Genomic DNA, 18,858 nt, shown 5'->3' with positions numbered 1-18,858 from the left:
CAAGGGCAGGAGCGCCGGTACCCGGGGGCCCAGAGTAAGGGAAGAACAGAGTGGCGACAACGGTCGGGGCCAGCGGAGCGGGGAGAAGGCAGTCCAGCTCCGGTGGAGGCGGGAGCCGCCACCGCGTCCGGGCTTGGGCTGAAGCGAGGGAGGCCGGGTGTAAGGGGTTAGGAAGGGCCGCGGGACCGCTGCGGGCCGGCGTTGGCGCTCTCACCGGGACAGGTGCTTCAGGATCTGCTTCTTAATGATCCCGGCCATGCCGGAGCAGCGGCTCTCGTGGAAAGCAAGTGGGCAGCTGTGGCCTCCTCAGCCTTGAAGCGGCGGCCCCTCACCTCGTCGCGGCGCGGGGACCGGATGCCGCCACCATGGCTCTCCCGCCCCTGCCCCGGCGCTCGCAGTTCCGCCGCGATCCCACCCACCCGCGCGGTGCTGCTGCCGCCCGCCCAGAGCGGCGTAGACCCAGCGTGCCGCCCTCCGGAGTCCTGAGGCGCGCGTGGCGAGGGGCGGGGGCGCGCGCGGCGAGGGGCGGGGGCGCGCGCGGCGGCGCACCGGGAGCTCGCGCCTTCGGCCTCTGCCTGGCCGCCGTCCTCTCCGCGCAGAGAGAAATGGAAGGCGGCCACTTAGAACTGCCGGCGGTTCGCACTGCGGAAGTCGACTGGAAGTCGCCTGGAAGCGTCGGGAGAAAGGCGGCGTGTTTGTACCTTTTTGCGGGAATTCGCTCAATAATTGCGCAGCTTCCTTCACACATTCATTGTTGACCACCAACTACTCCAGGAATCAGGATGGGGAGTGAAAAGTAGTCTCAGGGACCCGAGAGGCCCATAGAACCACTGGTTTGTACTAAAGAACTGAGAGCGGGCGCCTCCTTTTCTTCTTTGTGCCCCTCTTAGCCCCTACCGGGTTAACCAATGTTTACTGAATACGCAGGTACACACTCCCCACACACACACCCGTGGAGGGCTCAAGAAAATGAGACAGTAATTGTTCAAATTACCGAGGACGTTAGAGAACAAGTTCCTTTTTTTTTTTTAAGCTCATAAGGAAACTGAAGAAGCCCAGGGAAATAGTTCAAAAGAGCTTGCCCGAGGTCACAACTACTTAGTGAGACTCAGGACAAGAGCCCAGGTCTGCTCTCAGTCAGTACTATTTTCACTGTTTCATCCATACACTTAACTGTATAACCCATATACCAGGGACATCTGTAGACCCAATGGCAAAGGTGGGAAGATGACAGCTTTCTAGACTTAAACCTTCAAGCAAAAACCTGAGCAAAATACTACTCTAAGAAAACCTTATGGGAAATCTAGCCACCAATTAATTGTATTAAATGTATTCATTCTTGTGAATAAATTACATGCACGTGATATTGTACAAAAAAACAAGCAAAATTTCCCTCCTTCCCCTGCCCTTCAGCAATTCAGTTCCTCTCCCCCAAATCTGGTTACCTTATTCCAGAAATAGTCTAAGCATGGCCAACCATATAAATGTGAAACTTTTAAAATAAATAATCAACAGATTTCCTACACACCTATGCCTCTCTCTTAGTCACAGTAAGTTCAATTTTCCCCAGCAGTACCCCCAAAATTACCTTTTTAAAAGGGTAGCAAGTCATCCTTGGCTGGATGCTCTACAACCCAGTCCTCCCAACAGGACTATCATTACTTTTTCCTCTGCCTATATCTCACCAGAATACATACCAATAGATCCTTTGGAGGAGATTTCTTACTTGGATTATTGACCATATCACTCTTTCCCAGTATTGCTGTCAGCTACAGGGGCCTCAGAACAATTTCTTTTATTCCATGCTTCTTTTCCTGGAACACCCCATCAGCTGGTTTAGGCATCTGTCAATAGCCATGTAAAACAAAACTTGCCTCATACCCAGAGACTTACAATCCTGTTGAACCATTCATCATGACTGGTGAATGAGATTCTTGTTGAAAGGAAAAAGGCTCATGCTCTGTAAGAATATGGCCTCTCTAGGGATCGTAGAATAGGAGAGTACTCTCACCAACAGTATTAATGCATTTATATTCCCCTGCAATGCTAAGAATACAAGGTGCATAAAAACAAAAGAGATTTAGGGGCAATCCACATTTTTTTTAAAGTTAACCATTTTATTTTGAGATGCTTGTAGATTAACATTCAATCATAAGAAATAATACAAGACTTCTGGCCAAGATGGAGGCGTAGGTAGACACACTGTACCTCCTCACACGACCGAAAGAAAAACAACAACAGTTTAAAAACAAACAACCAGAACTGACAGACAATGGAACTATATGGAAGTCTGACAACCAAGGAGTTAAAGAAGACATATTCATCCAGACCAGTAGGAGGGGCAGAGACAGGCAGCTGGCAGAGAGGACACATGGCAAGGCAGCGGGTGGAGGATCTGGGCGGGCAAGGCTTCATTTGGCCACCAAGGCAGCAGCGGGCAGACCTGGTGAGGCGGCGGGTTGCAGACTGGGCGGTCCCACATTGGTGCAGATATACCAGGAGGAACAATTGGGGAGCGAGACAGACTGTGCAACTCAGGGCCCCAGCGCTGGGAAATAAAGCCTTAAACTACTGCCAGAAAACACCTGTGGGGGTTGAGGCAGCAGGAGAAACTCCCAGCCTTATAGGAGAATTCATTGGACAGACCCACAGGGTCCTAGAACGTACACAAACCTGCCCACACAGGAATCAGCACCAGAAGGGCCTAATTTGCTTGTGGGAAGCAGAGGAAGTGGCTGAAATCAGGCCAAGAGGGGAGCAAGCATCTTTGTTCCCCCTCAGACCCCCTCCCACATATAGCTTCACAACACAGCGACATGGGTTATCCCACCCAGGTGAATACCTAAGGCTCTGCCCCTTACTACATAACAGGGGCGAAGAGACAAATAAATAAATAAATAAATGCCCAAACGACAGATCAAAGCACTAGATAAAGTACAACTAAGCGATGAAGAGATAGCCAACTTATCAGATGCACAGTTCAAAACACTGATAATCAGGATGCTCACATAACTGGTTGAATTTGGTTGCAAATTAGATGAAAAAATGAAGGCTATGCTAAGTGAAATAAAGGAAAATGTACAGGGAACCAATAGTGATGGGAAGGAAACTGGGACTCAAATCAACAATGCAGACCAGAAGGAAGAAATAAACCAACTGAAACACAATGAAGAAACAAGAAGTCAAAAAAAAAGAGGAGAGGCTTAGGAACCTCCAGGACATCTTTAAACATTCCAACATCCCAATTAGAGGGTTGCTGAAAAGAGAAGAGGAAGAGCAACAAGTGGAAAAGTTATTTGAACAAATAATAAAGGAGAACTTCCCCAATATGGCAAAGGAAATAGACTTCTAGGAAGTCCAGGAAGCTCAGAGAGTCCCAAAGAACTTGGACCCAAGGAAGAACACACCAGGGCACATCATAATTACATTACCCAAGATTAAAGAGAAGGAGAGAATCTTCAAAGCAGCAAGAGATAAGGAGACAGTTACCCACAAAGGAGTGCCCATAAGACTGTCAGTGGATTTCTCAAAAACAAACAAACAAACAAAAAAACACCTTGTAGTCAAAAAGGCTCTGGAAAGAAGTATTCCAAGTCATGAAAGGCAAGGACCTCCATCCAAGATTACTCTAGCCAGCAAAGCTTTCATTTAGAATGGAAGGGCAGATAAAGTGCTTCCCAGATAAGGTCAAGTTAAAGGAGTTCATTATCACCAAACCCTTATTATATGAAATGTTAAAGGGACTTATCTAAGAAAAAGAAGATAAATAACATGTACAGTAAAATAACAGCAAACTCACAATTATTAACAACCACACCTAAAACAAAAACAAAAGCAAGCTAAGTCAATAACTAGAACAGGAACAGAAACACAGAAATAGAGAACACATGGAGGGTTATCATCAGGGGAGTGGGAGGAGGAGGGGGGGAAAAGGTACAGAGAATAAGTAGCATAGAGGGTAGGTAGAAAATAGAAAGGGGGAGGGTAAAAATAGTATAGGAAATGTAGAAGCCAAAGAACTTATAGGTATGACCCATGGACACGAACTAAAGGGGGGGATGCAGATAGGAGGGGTGTGCAGGGTGGAGGGGAATGAAGGGGGGGAAATGGGACAACTGTAATAGCACAATTAATAAAATATATTGGGTAAAAAAGAAATAATACAAAGATTTCCCTGTACCTTTTACCTAATTTACCAATGGTAACATCTTGCAAAACTTTAGTACAACATATCACAACCAGTATGCAGAACATTTTTCCCTCTCTTATATGAATGCCTTTTTTTATTTGAGACAGACAGAAACATTGGTTTCTTGTTCCACTTATTTATGCATTCATTGATTGATTCTTGCATGTGCCTGACCAGGGATCTAATTTAACCCTTGGTGTATCAGGATGACTCTCTAACCAACTGAGTGGCCTGGCCAGGGCCAAAATGTACTTATGTGAATGCTTTTTATTTCCTTTTTTTTTCTTTTTTGCCTTATCGAGCTGGCTATAACTCCTGGCACTTTGTTTAATAGGACTGGTGAGATTAGACATCCTTTTTTTGTCCCCGTTTTAGGGGGAAAGCATTCAGTCTTTATTAAACCATTAAGTATAATATTAATTGTAGATTTTTTCAGATGCTCTTTATCAAGTCGAAGAAGTTCTCTTCTATTTCCATTTTTCTGAGAGTTTTTATCAAGAATTAATGATTAATTTTTTCAAATGCTTTTTCTGCACTGAAGGTTATATTCATGTGATTTTTAGCCTGTTAACAGAGTAGATTATACTGATTAATCTTCAAATACTGAACCAGCCTGTATCCCTGCAATAAACATCTTTTGACATGGTGTATAATTGCTTTCATATATTACTGAATTCTATTTGTTAATATTTGGTTAAGAATTTGTATGTGTTTCCTTGAGAGCTATTGGATGAAATTGGGCATCTTTTCATGTGCTAGCTTGCATATCTTTGGAGAAACGTCTATCCAGATCCCTTGTCCATTTTTTAAATTGGATATTTATCTTTTTATTATTGAGTTGTAGTAATTCTTTTTATATTTTAGATACAAATCCCTTATTAGATATAATTTGCAAAAAACTTTTCCCCCATTCTGTGAGTTGTCTTTTCATTTTCCTGATGGTGTCTTTTGAAACACACACACACACACACACACACACACACATACAAAATTGGTTTTGATAATATCCAGCTCATCTTTTTTGTTATTCTTGTATTTTTGGTGTTATATCTAAGAAATCATTACCTAATCCAAGGTCATGGATATTTACATCTATGTTTTCTTCTAAAAGTTGTATAATTTTAGCTCTTACATTTAGGAATTGTGATTCATTTTGAGTTAATTTTTGTACATGGTGTGATAAAGGGATAATCTCTAATATTTTGCATGTGGATATCTAGTTGTCTAAACATCATTTGTTGAGCCCTCGCTGATGTAGCTCAGTGGATTGAGCTCGGGCCTGTGAACCAAAGGGTCACCGATTCAACTCCCAGTCAGGGCACATGCCTGGGTTGCGGACCAGGTCCACAGTAGGGGGTGTGTGAGAGGCAACCACACATTAATGTTTCTCTCCTTCTCTCCCTCTCTTTCTCTCCTCCTTCCCTTCTCTCTTAAAATAAATAAATAAAATATTTTAAAAAACATCATTTGGTGAAAGGAATATTCTTTCCACACTGAATTATCTTTGTGAAAATCAATTACCAATAAAAGTAGGGTCTATTTCATTCATCTCCATGTCCCTCCTTACACTAGTAACACAGCGTCTTGATTAGTGTCACTTTGTAATGTTTTGAAATAAAGAAACTGTAGTGTGTTTGAATGTATAGCTTTCATAGCTGTTAGTTGTTTCTCTAGTTATTACATTATTTATTCATAAATTATCACAGTCTATTAGTCTTGCCACTTATTTACCAGTTCAAGTGAAGTATAAAATCTTACCTCCTTTAATGTTCTTTTTCCCTCCAGTAGGTATATGTCTTAAATATTCCTCTACATATGTTTAAAGCTACATCAAGCTATCACAACTTTCGCTTCAACCATCACACATAATTCAGAAAACTCAGAAAAAGTAAAGTCTATTGTATTTACCCATATTTTTGCTGTTTGTTCATTTTTTTTTTTTTACTTTTTCCTTTTCTTTTTGTTCATCCTTCTTGATGTTATGACAGTCATTGATCTATTTTTTCCTTTCTGTTTAGAGAATTTTTAATCCATTCCTTTGGAGTAGATCTACAGGCAACATATTCTGTTTTCTTTCATTGGAGAGTGTTTGCTTCCCATTCATCCCTGAAGCATATTTTCACTGGTTATAGTACTCTGGGCTTAATTTTCTTTCAGCACATCAAAACTATTCCAATTCCTTCTGGTGTCCATGGTTTCTGGTGAGAAATTGCTGTCCTTCAAATCATTTTCCCCCAAAAGTAAGGTATCACTTTTTTCTGGCTATTTTTTTAACTAAAAAAAATATTGATTGATTTTAGAGAGAGGGAGACAGGAGGTAGAGAGAGAGAGAGGCACCAATTTTGTTGTTCCACTTATTTATGTCCTCACTGGCTGCTTCTTGTATGTGCTCTGACCAGGGATTGAACCCACAACATAAGAACATCAGGACGATTCTCTAACGAACCGAACTACCCAGCCAAGATGTCTCTGGCTAATTTCAGATTATTTCTTTATCTTTGGTTTTCAGAATTTCGACTCTAACAAGTCTTGGTGTGAATTTCTTTGAACTATCCTGACTGATGTTTGCTAAGCTTCTTAAATATGTAAGTTCATGTCTCTTACAATTTTGGGAAGTTTCCAACTATAATTTGTTGCAGTAACTTTTTTAGCTCTTTCTGTTTTGGGGACTCTAACATGAATATTAGATCTTTTTTTATATTCACAGGTCCCTGAAGTGCTGTTCATTTTCTTAAACATCTTATTTTCTCTCTGTTGTTGGGATTGGGTATTTTATTGTTCTATCTTGAAATTCACTGATTATTTACTGTTACCGTTTGCTGTTGACCCATCCACTGAGTATTTTATTTATTTGTTTGTTTGTTTTTAGACAGAGGGGAAGGGAAGGAGAAAAAGAGGGAGACAAACACCAATATGTGGTTTCCTCTCACACACACCCCACTGGGGACCTGGCCCACAACCCAGGCATGTGCCCTGACTGGGAATCCAACTGGCAACCTTTGGTTCAAAGGCCAGCATTCAATCCACTGAGCCACACCAGCCAGGGCTTATTTTTTATTTTTGGATTCCAAAATTTCCATTTGGTTCATCTTTGTATCTTCTATTTCTTTATTTCTTTTGAGCATGTTCACAATTGCTTATCGAAGCATTATTATGATGGCTGCTCTAATATCTTTGTCAAATAATTCTAGCCTCTTTGTCATCTTGGTGTTGACATCTACTGATTGCCTCTTAAATTCAGTTTGAGATCTTCCTGCTTTCTGGTATGATGAGTGTTTCTTTATTATTATTGTGAGTGACTTTACATTTTTATTTTAAATTATATTTTATTGATTATGCTATTACAGTTGTCCTTATTTTCTCCCTTAGCCTCCACTCCACCTGGCAACTGCCCACTCCCTCTGGCAATCCCCTCACCATTGTACATGTCCATGAGTCATGCTTATAAGTTCTTTGGCTACTCCAGTTCCTATACTGTACTTTATGTCTCCATGGCTATTCTGTAACTACCTGTTTGTACTTCTTAATCCCCTCACCTCTTCACTCATTCTTCCCAACACCCATCCCATCTGGCAACCATCAATGCATTACCTGTATCCATGATTCTGCCTATGTTCGTTTGCTTAGTTTGTTTTTTAGATTCAGTTGTTGATAGGTATGTATTTTTTGCCATTGTCCATAGTTTTGATCTTTTTCTTTTTCTTAAATAAGTCCCTTTAACACTTCATACAATAATGGTTTGGTGATGATGAATCTTTAATATTTTCTTATCTTGGAAGCTCTTTATCTGCCCCTCAATTCTAAATGATATCTTTGGTGGGTAGAGCAATCTTGGCTGTAGGTCTCCCCTTTTTATGACTTTGAATATTTCTTGCCAATCCCTGCTAGCCTGCAGTTTCTTTTGAGAAATCACCCGACAGCCTTATGGGATTCCCCTTCTAAGGTAACTAACTCCTTTTCTCTTGCTGTTTTGAAGATCCTCTCTTTATCTTTAACCTTTGGCATTTTGATATGTCTTGGGGTGGGTCTCTTTGCAATCCATCTTGTTTTGGGACTCTCTGTACTTCCTGCACTTGCATGTCTATTTCCTTCACCAAATTAGGGAAGGAAATAGTGAACCCTCACTGTGTGTGGAGGGTTCACTATTTTTTCAAATAGATTTCTCTTCTCCTCAGGCACCCCTATGATGTGAATGTTGGAACTGTTGAACTTGTTGCAGAGGCAGCTTATACTATCCTCATTTTTTAAAATTCTTTTTTCTTCTTCTTGTTCTGATTGGTTGTTTACTGTTTCCTTATGTTTCAAATCATTGATTTGATTCTCAGCTTCATCCACTCTACTGTTGTTTTCTGTATATTGTTCTTTAATTCAGCCTATCCTTTGTTTCTGACTGGGTCTTTTTTATGCTGTGGAGCTCCTCAATAAGTTCCTTAAGCATCCTTACAACCAGTGTTTTGAACTCTGCATCTGATAGATTGCTTACTTCCATTTCATTTAGCTCTTTTCTGGAGTTTTGATCTGCTCTTTCATTTGGGCCATGTTTCTTTTTATCCTCATTTTGGCAGCCTCCCTGTGTTTGTTTCTGTGTATTAGGTAGAGCTGCTTTGACTCCGTGTCTTTGTAGCATGGCCTAACATAGCAGGTGTCCTGTAGGATCCAGTGGTATACAGCCTCCCCTACCACCCAAGTTGGGTACTTGAGGTGTGTCCTTTGTGTGGTCTAAGTATACCTTCCTCTTTTAGTTGAGTCTTGGTTGCTTTTGCCAAATCAATGGGAGGGATTTACCCAGGCCAGTCAGCTGCGAGGACTGGCTGTGACCACTGACCAACCTCTGCCCTCCATGGAGGATCAGCTGTGCAGCAGCATGGTGGTGGTGCTCCAACATGGTCTGTAGCTGTCCAGTGGGTGTGCTGGTCTTGGGTTTTCCCAGGTGGTAGCCAAGGTCTGCCCCTACCTGTGTTGTTGCCCAGGGCACCCTGCCTGAGCTATAAAGCAGTCTGAGATGGCTGCTACTTGTGCTGGACTTGAAGATACCCAGGCAAAGCCAAGTTGTGAATCTAAGCTGGCAGCTGCTAGTGCCAGGTCTGAGGCTCACTGAGGCCGGCTGTTGCTTATTTGATAGGTCTTAGGAAGTTGTGAGCATGATCCAAGACTGGCCATTCATATGGAAAAACAGCTTGGGCGGGCCCCATAAGTTGAGTGTCGAGGAGTCTGTGGGGATCTCCAAGGCAGGTCAAACAATATGTTACCATGTTGATGGAGTCGCAGATATGGCACCAGCTTATAGGCTCTGTGTGTGGAGGGTTTAGAAAAGGGATAATGACCTCTGCTCCCCTTGATGCCAGGCACCAGTTTCTTCCTGTATACTACTGGTGCCTTTCAAGCTGCTACCCCAGTGCTGGAGGGCAGACAGAGTAAGTCTGTGTAGGTGAGTCCATGTGTGGGCTCTTTGAACTGCTTGAGGCTCCAGAAGTTTCTTCCATCAACTTAATCCCCACTGGTTTTTGCAGCCAGAAGTTGTGGGGACTTATTTTCCTAGCACAGGAACCACGGGCTGGGGATCCTGGTGTGGGGTTAGGACACCTTGCTCCCAAGACTGCTCCCATGTCCCTGCTGAAACTTTATCCACCATATGTGAGTGAAGGATCGGCCCATTCTGACTCTGCATCCCTCATACCAGTCTGGATGGATGTGTTTCTTTAATCCTGTAGTTGTCAGACTTCCACTCAACTTGATTTCTGATGGTTCTGAGTGATGGTTGCCCTATATCTTAGTTGTAATTTTGATGTGGTTGTGTGAAGAGGGGAGTCATATCTCCCTACGCTGCCATCTTGACCAGAAGTCTCTATTATGAGTGATTTTAGATTGAAACCTTTTTCCACTTTATTGATTTTAGAGAGAGGGAAAGAGAAACATTGATTTGTCATTCCACTTATTTATGCATTTATTGGTTGATTCTTGTATGTGCCCTGACTGGGACTCGAGCCCACAACCCTGGTATATCAGGACAACGCTCTAACCAACTGAACCATCTGGTTAAGTCCTTGGGATCTTATTTAAATCTTCTGTTTTGCTGTTTTTTTTGACAATGGCCTGGCAAGAGAGGAGGAGGTGCCCTCTCGTTACTGTCAGGTGGAGATAGAAGTCTACATTGCCCAATTAGCCTCCTTCAACACCCAAGGGAAGGGCTCATTACTCCTAGGCTAAGGTGGGAATTTCAGCTCTTCAGTAGGCTCAACTAATTCTTCCCTAGCAGAAGTGGCAGAGTACCTTGTAACTGCTCCCCGTAAGCCCTCTCCTGACCCAAGGGTGTATGCATGCATCCTCATTACCACTGGGCAGTGTGAAAGTCCTTAAAGTCCTTACTAAGCCTCTTCTGATACTACCTCAAGTCAGGAGGCAACAATACCTTGTTACTGCCAGACAGGGATGATAATCCCAGCTCATCTTGTATACAACCCTGTCAGGCACCTGGCATACCTCCTTAGTCTCACAAGGGTAGAAGTCTAAGCTCCCCACTTGGCCTTTGTGGCATGGGTAGGGGTTGGGCCAGTTTTTCTGTGGTGTTTGGCTACAGTAGAGTGAGTGCTGTCTAAGTTTCGTCTTGTTAAGCTGCCTCTTATCTGCTTCTTTGGCTACAGAGAGCAGGCTTTACTCGGGGTGTTTTACATCTGTTGCCCATCTGTATTTCTTCATTATCAACTTCTTCATCTCCAAGTCTGGGACATATGAGGCAAAAACAAAATCCAGAGAATTTATTATGTAGTTTTTGGAGTTCCCAGGTTCCACGTCCCAAAGTCTGCCTTCATCTCTCTACCTTTCAGCCTTCTTATGCTTGTGCTATAGAGAGGATGGGGTGAAAGTAGGTTAGTTGAGTAGGTTTAACACTTTATTCTTGTATTATTATTGTATTAGTTTGCACACAAATAACTGTAAACCTACTTTTGCTCCACCCTGTATAACATATATGTATATGTACTGCCCAGGGTTTTAGCTGTCCTCAGCAGTTGGTATAGGGACATGTATATCTACTTCATCCTTCTGGAAGCAGGAGTCCATACGTTTCTTAAAACTTTTTATTTTGAAATATAGATTCATAGGGAATTGTGAAGATATCAGAGAAGTACTCTTCACCCATTGATGCACAACGGCTACATCATACATAACAATATAAAACCCAGGAAACTGATAACTGGTGTGTGTATAATTCTGCATTTTATCATGTGGAGACTTGTGTAACCAAGACACAGGAGCAGTCTATCCCCACAAACGTATCCCTCGTGCAAACCCTTTATGTTAGCCTTTGCTCCACCCACCCTCAACCCCATTCCTAACTCCTGGAAATTATTAATTTGTTCCTCATCTCTATAATTTTGTCATGTATATAGATGGTATCATGCAGTGTGACCTTTTCAGACTGGCTTTTTTTCACTCAGCATACCACCCCTGAGATCAATCCAAATTGTTGTATCAATAGTTCATCCCTGTTTATTGCTGAACCATAGTCCACCATCCATACATTTAAAAAAAGCACTTGGGTGATCCCTTTCAGACCCAGAAGAGTCCCTCACCTGCTTGGCAGGATGGCCACATCTCTTAGTTCATGATTAAATATTCATTTGTGCTTACTGTGCTATGTATGCAACAAGAGAACATACAAAACACCCAAAGAAAGACTAGCAATCAAGGGAAAGTAATTTTATAGAAAACTCAAGAACAGGGTTGAGTAATAAAGATTTGTTATTAGTGTCTATAGGGATTCTTGAGAGTAGTTTCTAGTTTGTGGTAGCTATGACTTTTTATACTTTATTGATGTAACAAAGTAGAGATGTTTTAAAGTATACAATTTAGAGTTTTCACACACACACACACACACAGTGAAATAATCACAATCAAGATAATGAACATATCCATCTCTCCCACAGTTCTAGCTGTTCTGAGCTACTCTGGTCTCCCTGCTGTTCCTCCAAAACAGCAAGCAGACTCCCACATCAGGGCCTTTGTACTTGCATTTCCTTCTATCTGGGAAAGTACCCTAGACTTTGTACCATAGACATCAGCATGCCCCCCACCCCCCACTCTTTTCTTCATGTCTTTCCCCCAGAGTAATTCCTAATCTGGCACTCCCTACGCCCCTTGCCTACTTTACTTTTTGTCATGGCACATAGCACAGCAGGTTGGTGTTTTCTACTTGTTTATTGTTTGATTCCCACTTAGAATATAAGCTTCATTAAAAGGAAGAACTTTGTTTTACTACTGTGTTCTCATCATTTCGAAGTGTCTAAACTCAGAGCAATTATTAGAGTGGCTGCGAGGCAAGCTTTTCTAGGGCAAATTCATCAGTACTACTCTTCTCCTGAGCACCTTTTTTTTTTTCAGTTAAGTTTTAGGTTCAGCTGCATATAACAGAAAACTGAAAATAATATGTAACTTCAATAAAAAAGATCCTTATTTTCCTTTTGCATGAAAGAAGTCTAAGGCAGGCAGCTCTCGCTTTTCAGTCATCACTGACCTAGGCTCCTTCTGCCTTGTTAACACCATCCTTAGTTGCCAATTCCCGGTCCAAAATGTGGCTTGCATTTCAAACATACCTACATTCCTGTCAAAAGGAAAGGGGCAGAAAAAGGGCATACTCTTTCCTGCCACAAGGATGCACCAAACTACAAACTATGGGACATGTGCTGCTCGTTGCAGATGGCCATGGATCCAGAAAAAAATAGGTATTCTGTCCTTATTAGGAATAGTAACAGACACTGGGGTGGTCTCTTAGTACCATCTGTCTGCTACTAGAGGCTCTGTTGGTTACTCTTCTTTTTGTCCCTCTTTACATGCTTCACTCTACCAACAGAGGCCTGAAGAAACAAAAGGGATAAAGGGTGGAAATGTAGCATTGGAATATACAGTTAAATTCTTTGTCCTACCTTTTGCTTCTTCATTCAACAACCACCTCCCCAAAGTACTAGGATGTGACATGCAAGCAAAGGAGAGGGGGAAGGAGTAGGAGACCTGTTTCTCAGTGTCACTGTGAAGGATGATTAAGTACTTACAAAGGGCTTGGAGAGCTTGGCTTCCTGTGCTGTGCTCAAAGTCTTATCATTAAGTGAGGACATAAGCCAATGGGCTTTTCTTAATTGGGAACCGGGGAAAGATACTTATTCAAAAGGAACGAATATGGAGAAACTGGAAAATCACCTTGGTAAGTGATCAAAATCACTATCACCAACAAAGGGCAGACAGATGGACCTGTGCCTGCCTGCAGATGTGATGATATTCAGGGACGCAGCTATAGACAGGCACCAACATGTAATTATGAGGAAACATCAGGCAAATCCAAAATGAAGTATGAGGGACATCCTGTTACACAAAAGTTTATAAATGACAAAGAGAGGCTGAAGAATTGGTCTAGTTAGATCAAAAGAGGATAAGGAGATTTGATCAAAAAGTTAAGAACATGATCCTAGAGAGGATCCTGTATAGGAAAGGAAAAAAGAGCACAAAGACAATGTTGGTTCAATGGACAAAAGTGAAATAATGGCTGCTAAACTATTTTTCTTTAAAAAAAATGTATCTATTGATTTTAGAGTGTGTGTGGGGGGGGGGGAGACAGAGAGAGGGAGAGACACTCATTTGTTTTTCCACTCACTCATTCATGCATTCATTGGTTGACTCTTCAATGTGCCCTGACCAGGGACTGACCCACGACCTTGGTGCATTGGGAAGATAATCTAAACAACTGAGCTACACGGCCAGGGCCATGGTTGATAAATCATTGAATCAAGCTTATATTCTCTGAGATTGATAATTAAACTATGATTGTGTAAGAGGATGTACTCATTCTTAGGAAACTCAGGTATGATATAAGCAACTTACTTTCAAATGGCTCAGAAAAAAATAGAGCAAGCAAGCAAATAATAAAGCAGATGGGTGAAATGCTAACAGCCAACAATAAGTGATTCTGATCAAAGGGTATAAGTGTTCTTTATACAGTTCTCACAATGTTTCTGTAAGTTTGAAACTCAATCCTCTTCCCCACACCGAGTAAGGAAAATAAGTAACATTCAGATCAGCTTATTCCTGCATTTGCCTGATGAACAATTCTAGATGCTGTATTTGATTCTGTGCCAAAATTCTAACCCTTAAGCTTTCAATTGGGAAAGAAAGAAAGGACTTCAATTAGTTAACATTTGTTAAGGTTTTCATGCAAACCAATATACCAGGACAGCCTTCAAGACACTTCTGTCAGGGAAACTGAAGGCAGGTCAGGCTTTTTTCTGTTCAAATGTATCTAGGAGCCTAAAAGATACCATCTGACTGAAGCTAAGTAATTGGGACAATCACCACTGGACTTTTTCCATACAAGAGGACCAAATTAGCCAGTGGCTCTATGCAAGGATCTCATTTCTTGGGCAGCTTGGAATCAAGGGGCCTGGCATTCTGACAAACCCTTAAAGCCATGGCAGTGGGAATGATGACAGCTTGACCTTTAATTGTACTCCCTATGGCTTTGGATCTGCCCACAGAAAAGAAAGCAAGTATGCCACCCCACATCTATACTAACTCTTCCAGTTCTTGATATCTAGTAGTACTGATTGCACCTATACAAATTCCTACACACTCTGCAAAACCCTTCCCTTTAAGATTGTTCCTAAGTAACCTGAGGCTATTTGAAAAAACTTAAATAGGTATCTGTGAGCTTCTGTGTATACACAAAAGACTCTCTTCATCCTTGGTCTGACAGAACCAACCAAACCAGAAACTTGCTGACTCACATGTAAGCTTAGTTGCCAACATTTCCCCTAACAAACTCTTAAAAAAAAAAAAAAAGATTGTATTTATCTATTTTTTACAGAGAAGGGAAGCAGAGGGGGGAGAGAGGGACAGAAACATGAATGTGAGAAACATCAACCGGTTGACTCTCATACACACCCTAACTGGAGACCGAACCCGCAACCCAGGTGTGTGCCCTGACCAGGAATTGAACCAGCAATGTTTCACTTCGCAGGACGACGACGACACCCAACCAACTGAACAATGCCAGTCAGGGTTCCCCTAAACAAACTCTTAAATCTGCAGAAAATTTTAACAACAAACCTGAGTTATACGTTCGGGCACATAAACTATGAATTTCTGAGATTTAAGTCTCCTTTAAAAGGTGTGACAATGAGAAACTAAAAGTAACAAGTGGTTCCGGCAAAGGCTCAGCATAGGAATCTGACTCAGTTTCTACAGAGGCTGAGTGTAAAGATTATCTCTTGGTCAGGATCTCTATTTCTAACCTCTTGTTTACCTACATAAGGTCATTTATTTTCCCAAATTAGCTCTTCTTCAAAATATTCACAAGTTTCTAGGGGAAAAAATGCAACCCACTTATTGCCATTTCAATTTCTAGCCATAAACCTATAAAGAATTATAGACGTACATATGGCCTTGTACTCTTAAATTATTAAATCCTAAAACAGAATTTGCCAAACCCACTAATAATCAAAATTTCCTAAGGAGCTTTCCCAAAATTCAATTTCCTAAGCACCACACAAGATAAAGCGAATCAAAATCTGGAACCTTCACTCACTGTCGTTTCTGCAGATTCCAGGTTCTCTCTTCCCTCGAATGCACTGCAGGTGGCATTCTACAGAGAGAAGCATTGAAAGGCAGGACTGTTTACAACCAGAATCACCAGAGTCAAAAGGATATCCTTCAAAAATGGTTTGAACAAAACCTGATACAGCTACTAGGAAACAGCTGGCCAAGGAAGCTGGCATTCTGGAGTGTAACTTTTAGATCTGGTTTAAAAACCATAGGGCAGAGACAACTGGGATCTGAATAGTCCTTAGGAAAAGGTCAAACCCAGGAACATCACTGGCATCAGCCTTGGACTCAAGAATACTCACCAAAAAGTACCAGACATGACCTGACATCCATCACAAGATCTCAATCAAACATCCTACTTCAAGCCTTTGACTGGAACTGATTCCCTGATATTGCAACCAGGAAAATACTGGCTAAACAAACAAGCATTCGGGAATCAAGAATTCAAAACCAAAAATCTCTATACCCAGGGCAGAGCAGAAGTTAGCCTGTGAACTCCTTGGTAAATGGCCCAAATGGAACACCAAAGAGGTCCCCAACCTCCAGGTCAGGGCAGTTAGGAATCGGGCCTCACAGCAGGAGATAAGCTTGAATGTAATGCTCTTGCAGCATCTCGAAACCATCCCCCTGGCCCTGCTCTGTGGAAAAATTGTCTTCCACGAAACTGGTCCCTGGTGCCAAAGTTTGGGGACTGCTGGAATACCAGATCTGACAGTTCAGCAGCACCAAATCAACTTGACCACTCTCCTAGGCTGCTCTCACCATTTTTCTTCCTCCAATTCTTTCAGCAAGAACCAAACCTCTCCACCTGCTCTATTCTCATCCTACATATCCTTTGCCCTTGTGTAAGCCAAGGACCAAGTGTCATGATGGCACAGCCCACACAGGAGAGAACACTCCTTTTACTTTGATACTTACAAACAACCTGCCAATACCACCGATCCAGGAGGAGACCTTTCCAATACTCACACTAATTTTGGGCTCCCAAACCAAGAAAAATACCAGAATTACAGAGTGCCACAGGAATACTACAGTTGAAGGACTATTCTCAGCCTCATCCTGAGCACAAAAGACATCATTCACATGATCTGGGTCAGATGGACATTTCTTACATTATGCAATGGTGGGATGAGTGCTGCCAGGTTCTGACAGCAGAATGGGATTCTCAAGAAGGGACACAGTGAATCAGTCATACAATATCATACAATACACAAGGTCAACTGGAGAACTATTTCATCCCCTCAGCCATCTGCACCAACAATATGTAGAAATCTCATGTCTTTTAGGTCAGTCCCTGCAATCCCTAAATTTTCAGGAAAAGATACATACCACCTTTTTTTAGTCCTGATCCACAGGAAAAGGACATTCCAGGATCCTAGCTGTGCCTCAGTGAAGAGCTTCGGGCTCTGCCCCACATGATACAAAGCCCACTTTCCGGAAGAGGAAGACAGCATCACTCACAGACCCTGGTCAGGGCCTCCTTTCTTTGGAGGCAGGATCAGTGCATCTTAAAGGACAATCAACGATGAAGTTATCCTGTTCAGGACAAGACTAATGCCAGGGGGAGGAGAAACCACTTGGAAACACAAGTAAAAGTTTTACTGTGTGTGTGGTCAGCAGTATTTTCTATACTCACTTTACTGAGTAAAGGATTGTTTCCAAGCACCATACTGCCTCTGGAAGCACCGTGGGCACAAGGCAGTGGACACGTCTGCTGAATCCATCCACTGAATCCTTCTGGACAAAAGCATTTCGCTGACAAGTACAACCTTTCCGCTGTAATCACCATGTTCTCCAGTGTCTGGAAAATCTACAAACTACAACAGAACCCAGGTGAGGACAGGCCTACAAGGGGCACATCGGCACTTCTTTCCCTTCCGGCGAAATGGGAAGGCAAACTTGGTATTAGTGTGTCACATAGAAAATGAAGGGATGCTGTATTTCCTAATAATGTGAGTTCATAAAAGTGAGCTCTTACCTGAAGCTCTGAGGATTTGAATTGGGAAATAGTAACTATCTCAGTAGCCATCAATAAGGGAATCACTATAGGAACTGGGATAGATCCATAAAACTAAGTATTACTCACATGTACTTTTTCCTTCGAGTAATTCAACATACCAGAAATTACAAAAAAATATAGCAACACCACATAGTCATTGAACATAGTCTAATGTTAATATTTCCATTTTTAGGTTTTTCATATATGTATATATTAACATATATATATATATATATACATGTCCATAAAGTTCAATTTATTATAAATAATATGTCAATCTAAAACCTAGGGGGTTTAGATTGACATATTGACATAAAACCTAACCTAGGTTCTCCTTCTTTTCCCTTCTTCTGAAACAGTGACTTTGGTGTACGAAAGTGTATGTGGCTTTCCCTTGGTTCAATATAAGGAGCTTAGAAAAAAATCTAAAAAAAGACCCCTGGAATCTTTATTTTGAATAAGGTCCCCTGTGATTCTGATCATTAGCCAGATTGCAAACTGCTGTTTATGACACCATCTGCCATGACATCACTGTAACAATAACCTCAGAAGAGAAAAGTGGTTTGTTTTTGGTTTTGAAATAGATAATGACTCCAAGTCCAAAAGATAAAAGGTGACCAGCTTTTCTCCTGCATCCCTGTCCCGCAGCCACCCATTTACTCTTCATGGGCAACTAATATTACCAGCTGCTTATCTGTCCTCCCAGAGATCTCCATGCACACAGTCACATGTAAGTATTTTCTTTAAAAAGGACAGCAGCACACAATACCTTGTTATGAGAACAAACCAAAGTGCAGAAAGTGTCATCTTGAAAATCTTTCCCCATCAATACACTGAGCTCCCTTATTCTATTTTAACCAGCATGGTATATGCCACTTTGTGGCTGTATCGTACTTGATAAATCAGTTCCCTTTCGTTGGATATCTATGTTATTTCCAATCTGTTGCCACAATGCTTAATCACATACATGTCATCTTGTACATGTGCAAGAGTATTTGTAGGATAAATTTGTAGACATGGAAGTGATAAGTCAAAGGATATAGGTAATTCTGATATTGCCAAATTGTCCTCCCGAAAAGTTATA

General features: G+C 41.7%; 2 protein-coding genes across 2 annotated transcripts in view; one reads left to right on the top strand and one right to left on the bottom strand.

The window, feature by feature from the left end:
• UHRF1BP1 (UHRF1 binding protein 1) overlaps positions 1-480 on the bottom strand; it is a 73,017-nt gene extending 72,537 nt beyond the window's left edge. The window contains exon 1 of the mRNA XM_028509257.2: positions 215-480. Within this exon, the coding sequence (XP_028365058.1) occupies positions 215-258 (44 nt within the window). The 5' untranslated portion in view covers positions 259-480. The remainder of the gene's footprint in view (positions 1-214) is intronic.
• A 12,880-nt stretch (positions 481-13,360) lies between these two features.
• Positions 13,361-17,502, top strand: DUXB (double homeobox B). Its single transcript, XM_036022588.1, is given in 4 exon segments — positions 13,361-13,385; positions 16,021-16,287; positions 16,290-16,620; positions 16,767-17,502. Coding segments are annotated over 4 exon segments (816 nt in total). The 3' UTR covers positions 16,960-17,502.
• The last annotated feature ends 1,356 nt before the right edge of the window (positions 17,503-18,858 follow it).

The sequence above is a fragment of the Phyllostomus discolor genome, chromosome 4, assembly GCF_004126475.2.
Source record: "Phyllostomus discolor isolate MPI-MPIP mPhyDis1 chromosome 4, mPhyDis1.pri.v3, whole genome shotgun sequence".
Classification (NCBI taxonomy): Eukaryota; Metazoa; Chordata; class Mammalia; order Chiroptera; family Phyllostomidae; genus Phyllostomus; species Phyllostomus discolor.
The sequence above is the reverse complement of the archived record's forward strand: the minus strand, read 5'-3'. Positions and strand labels throughout refer to the sequence as shown.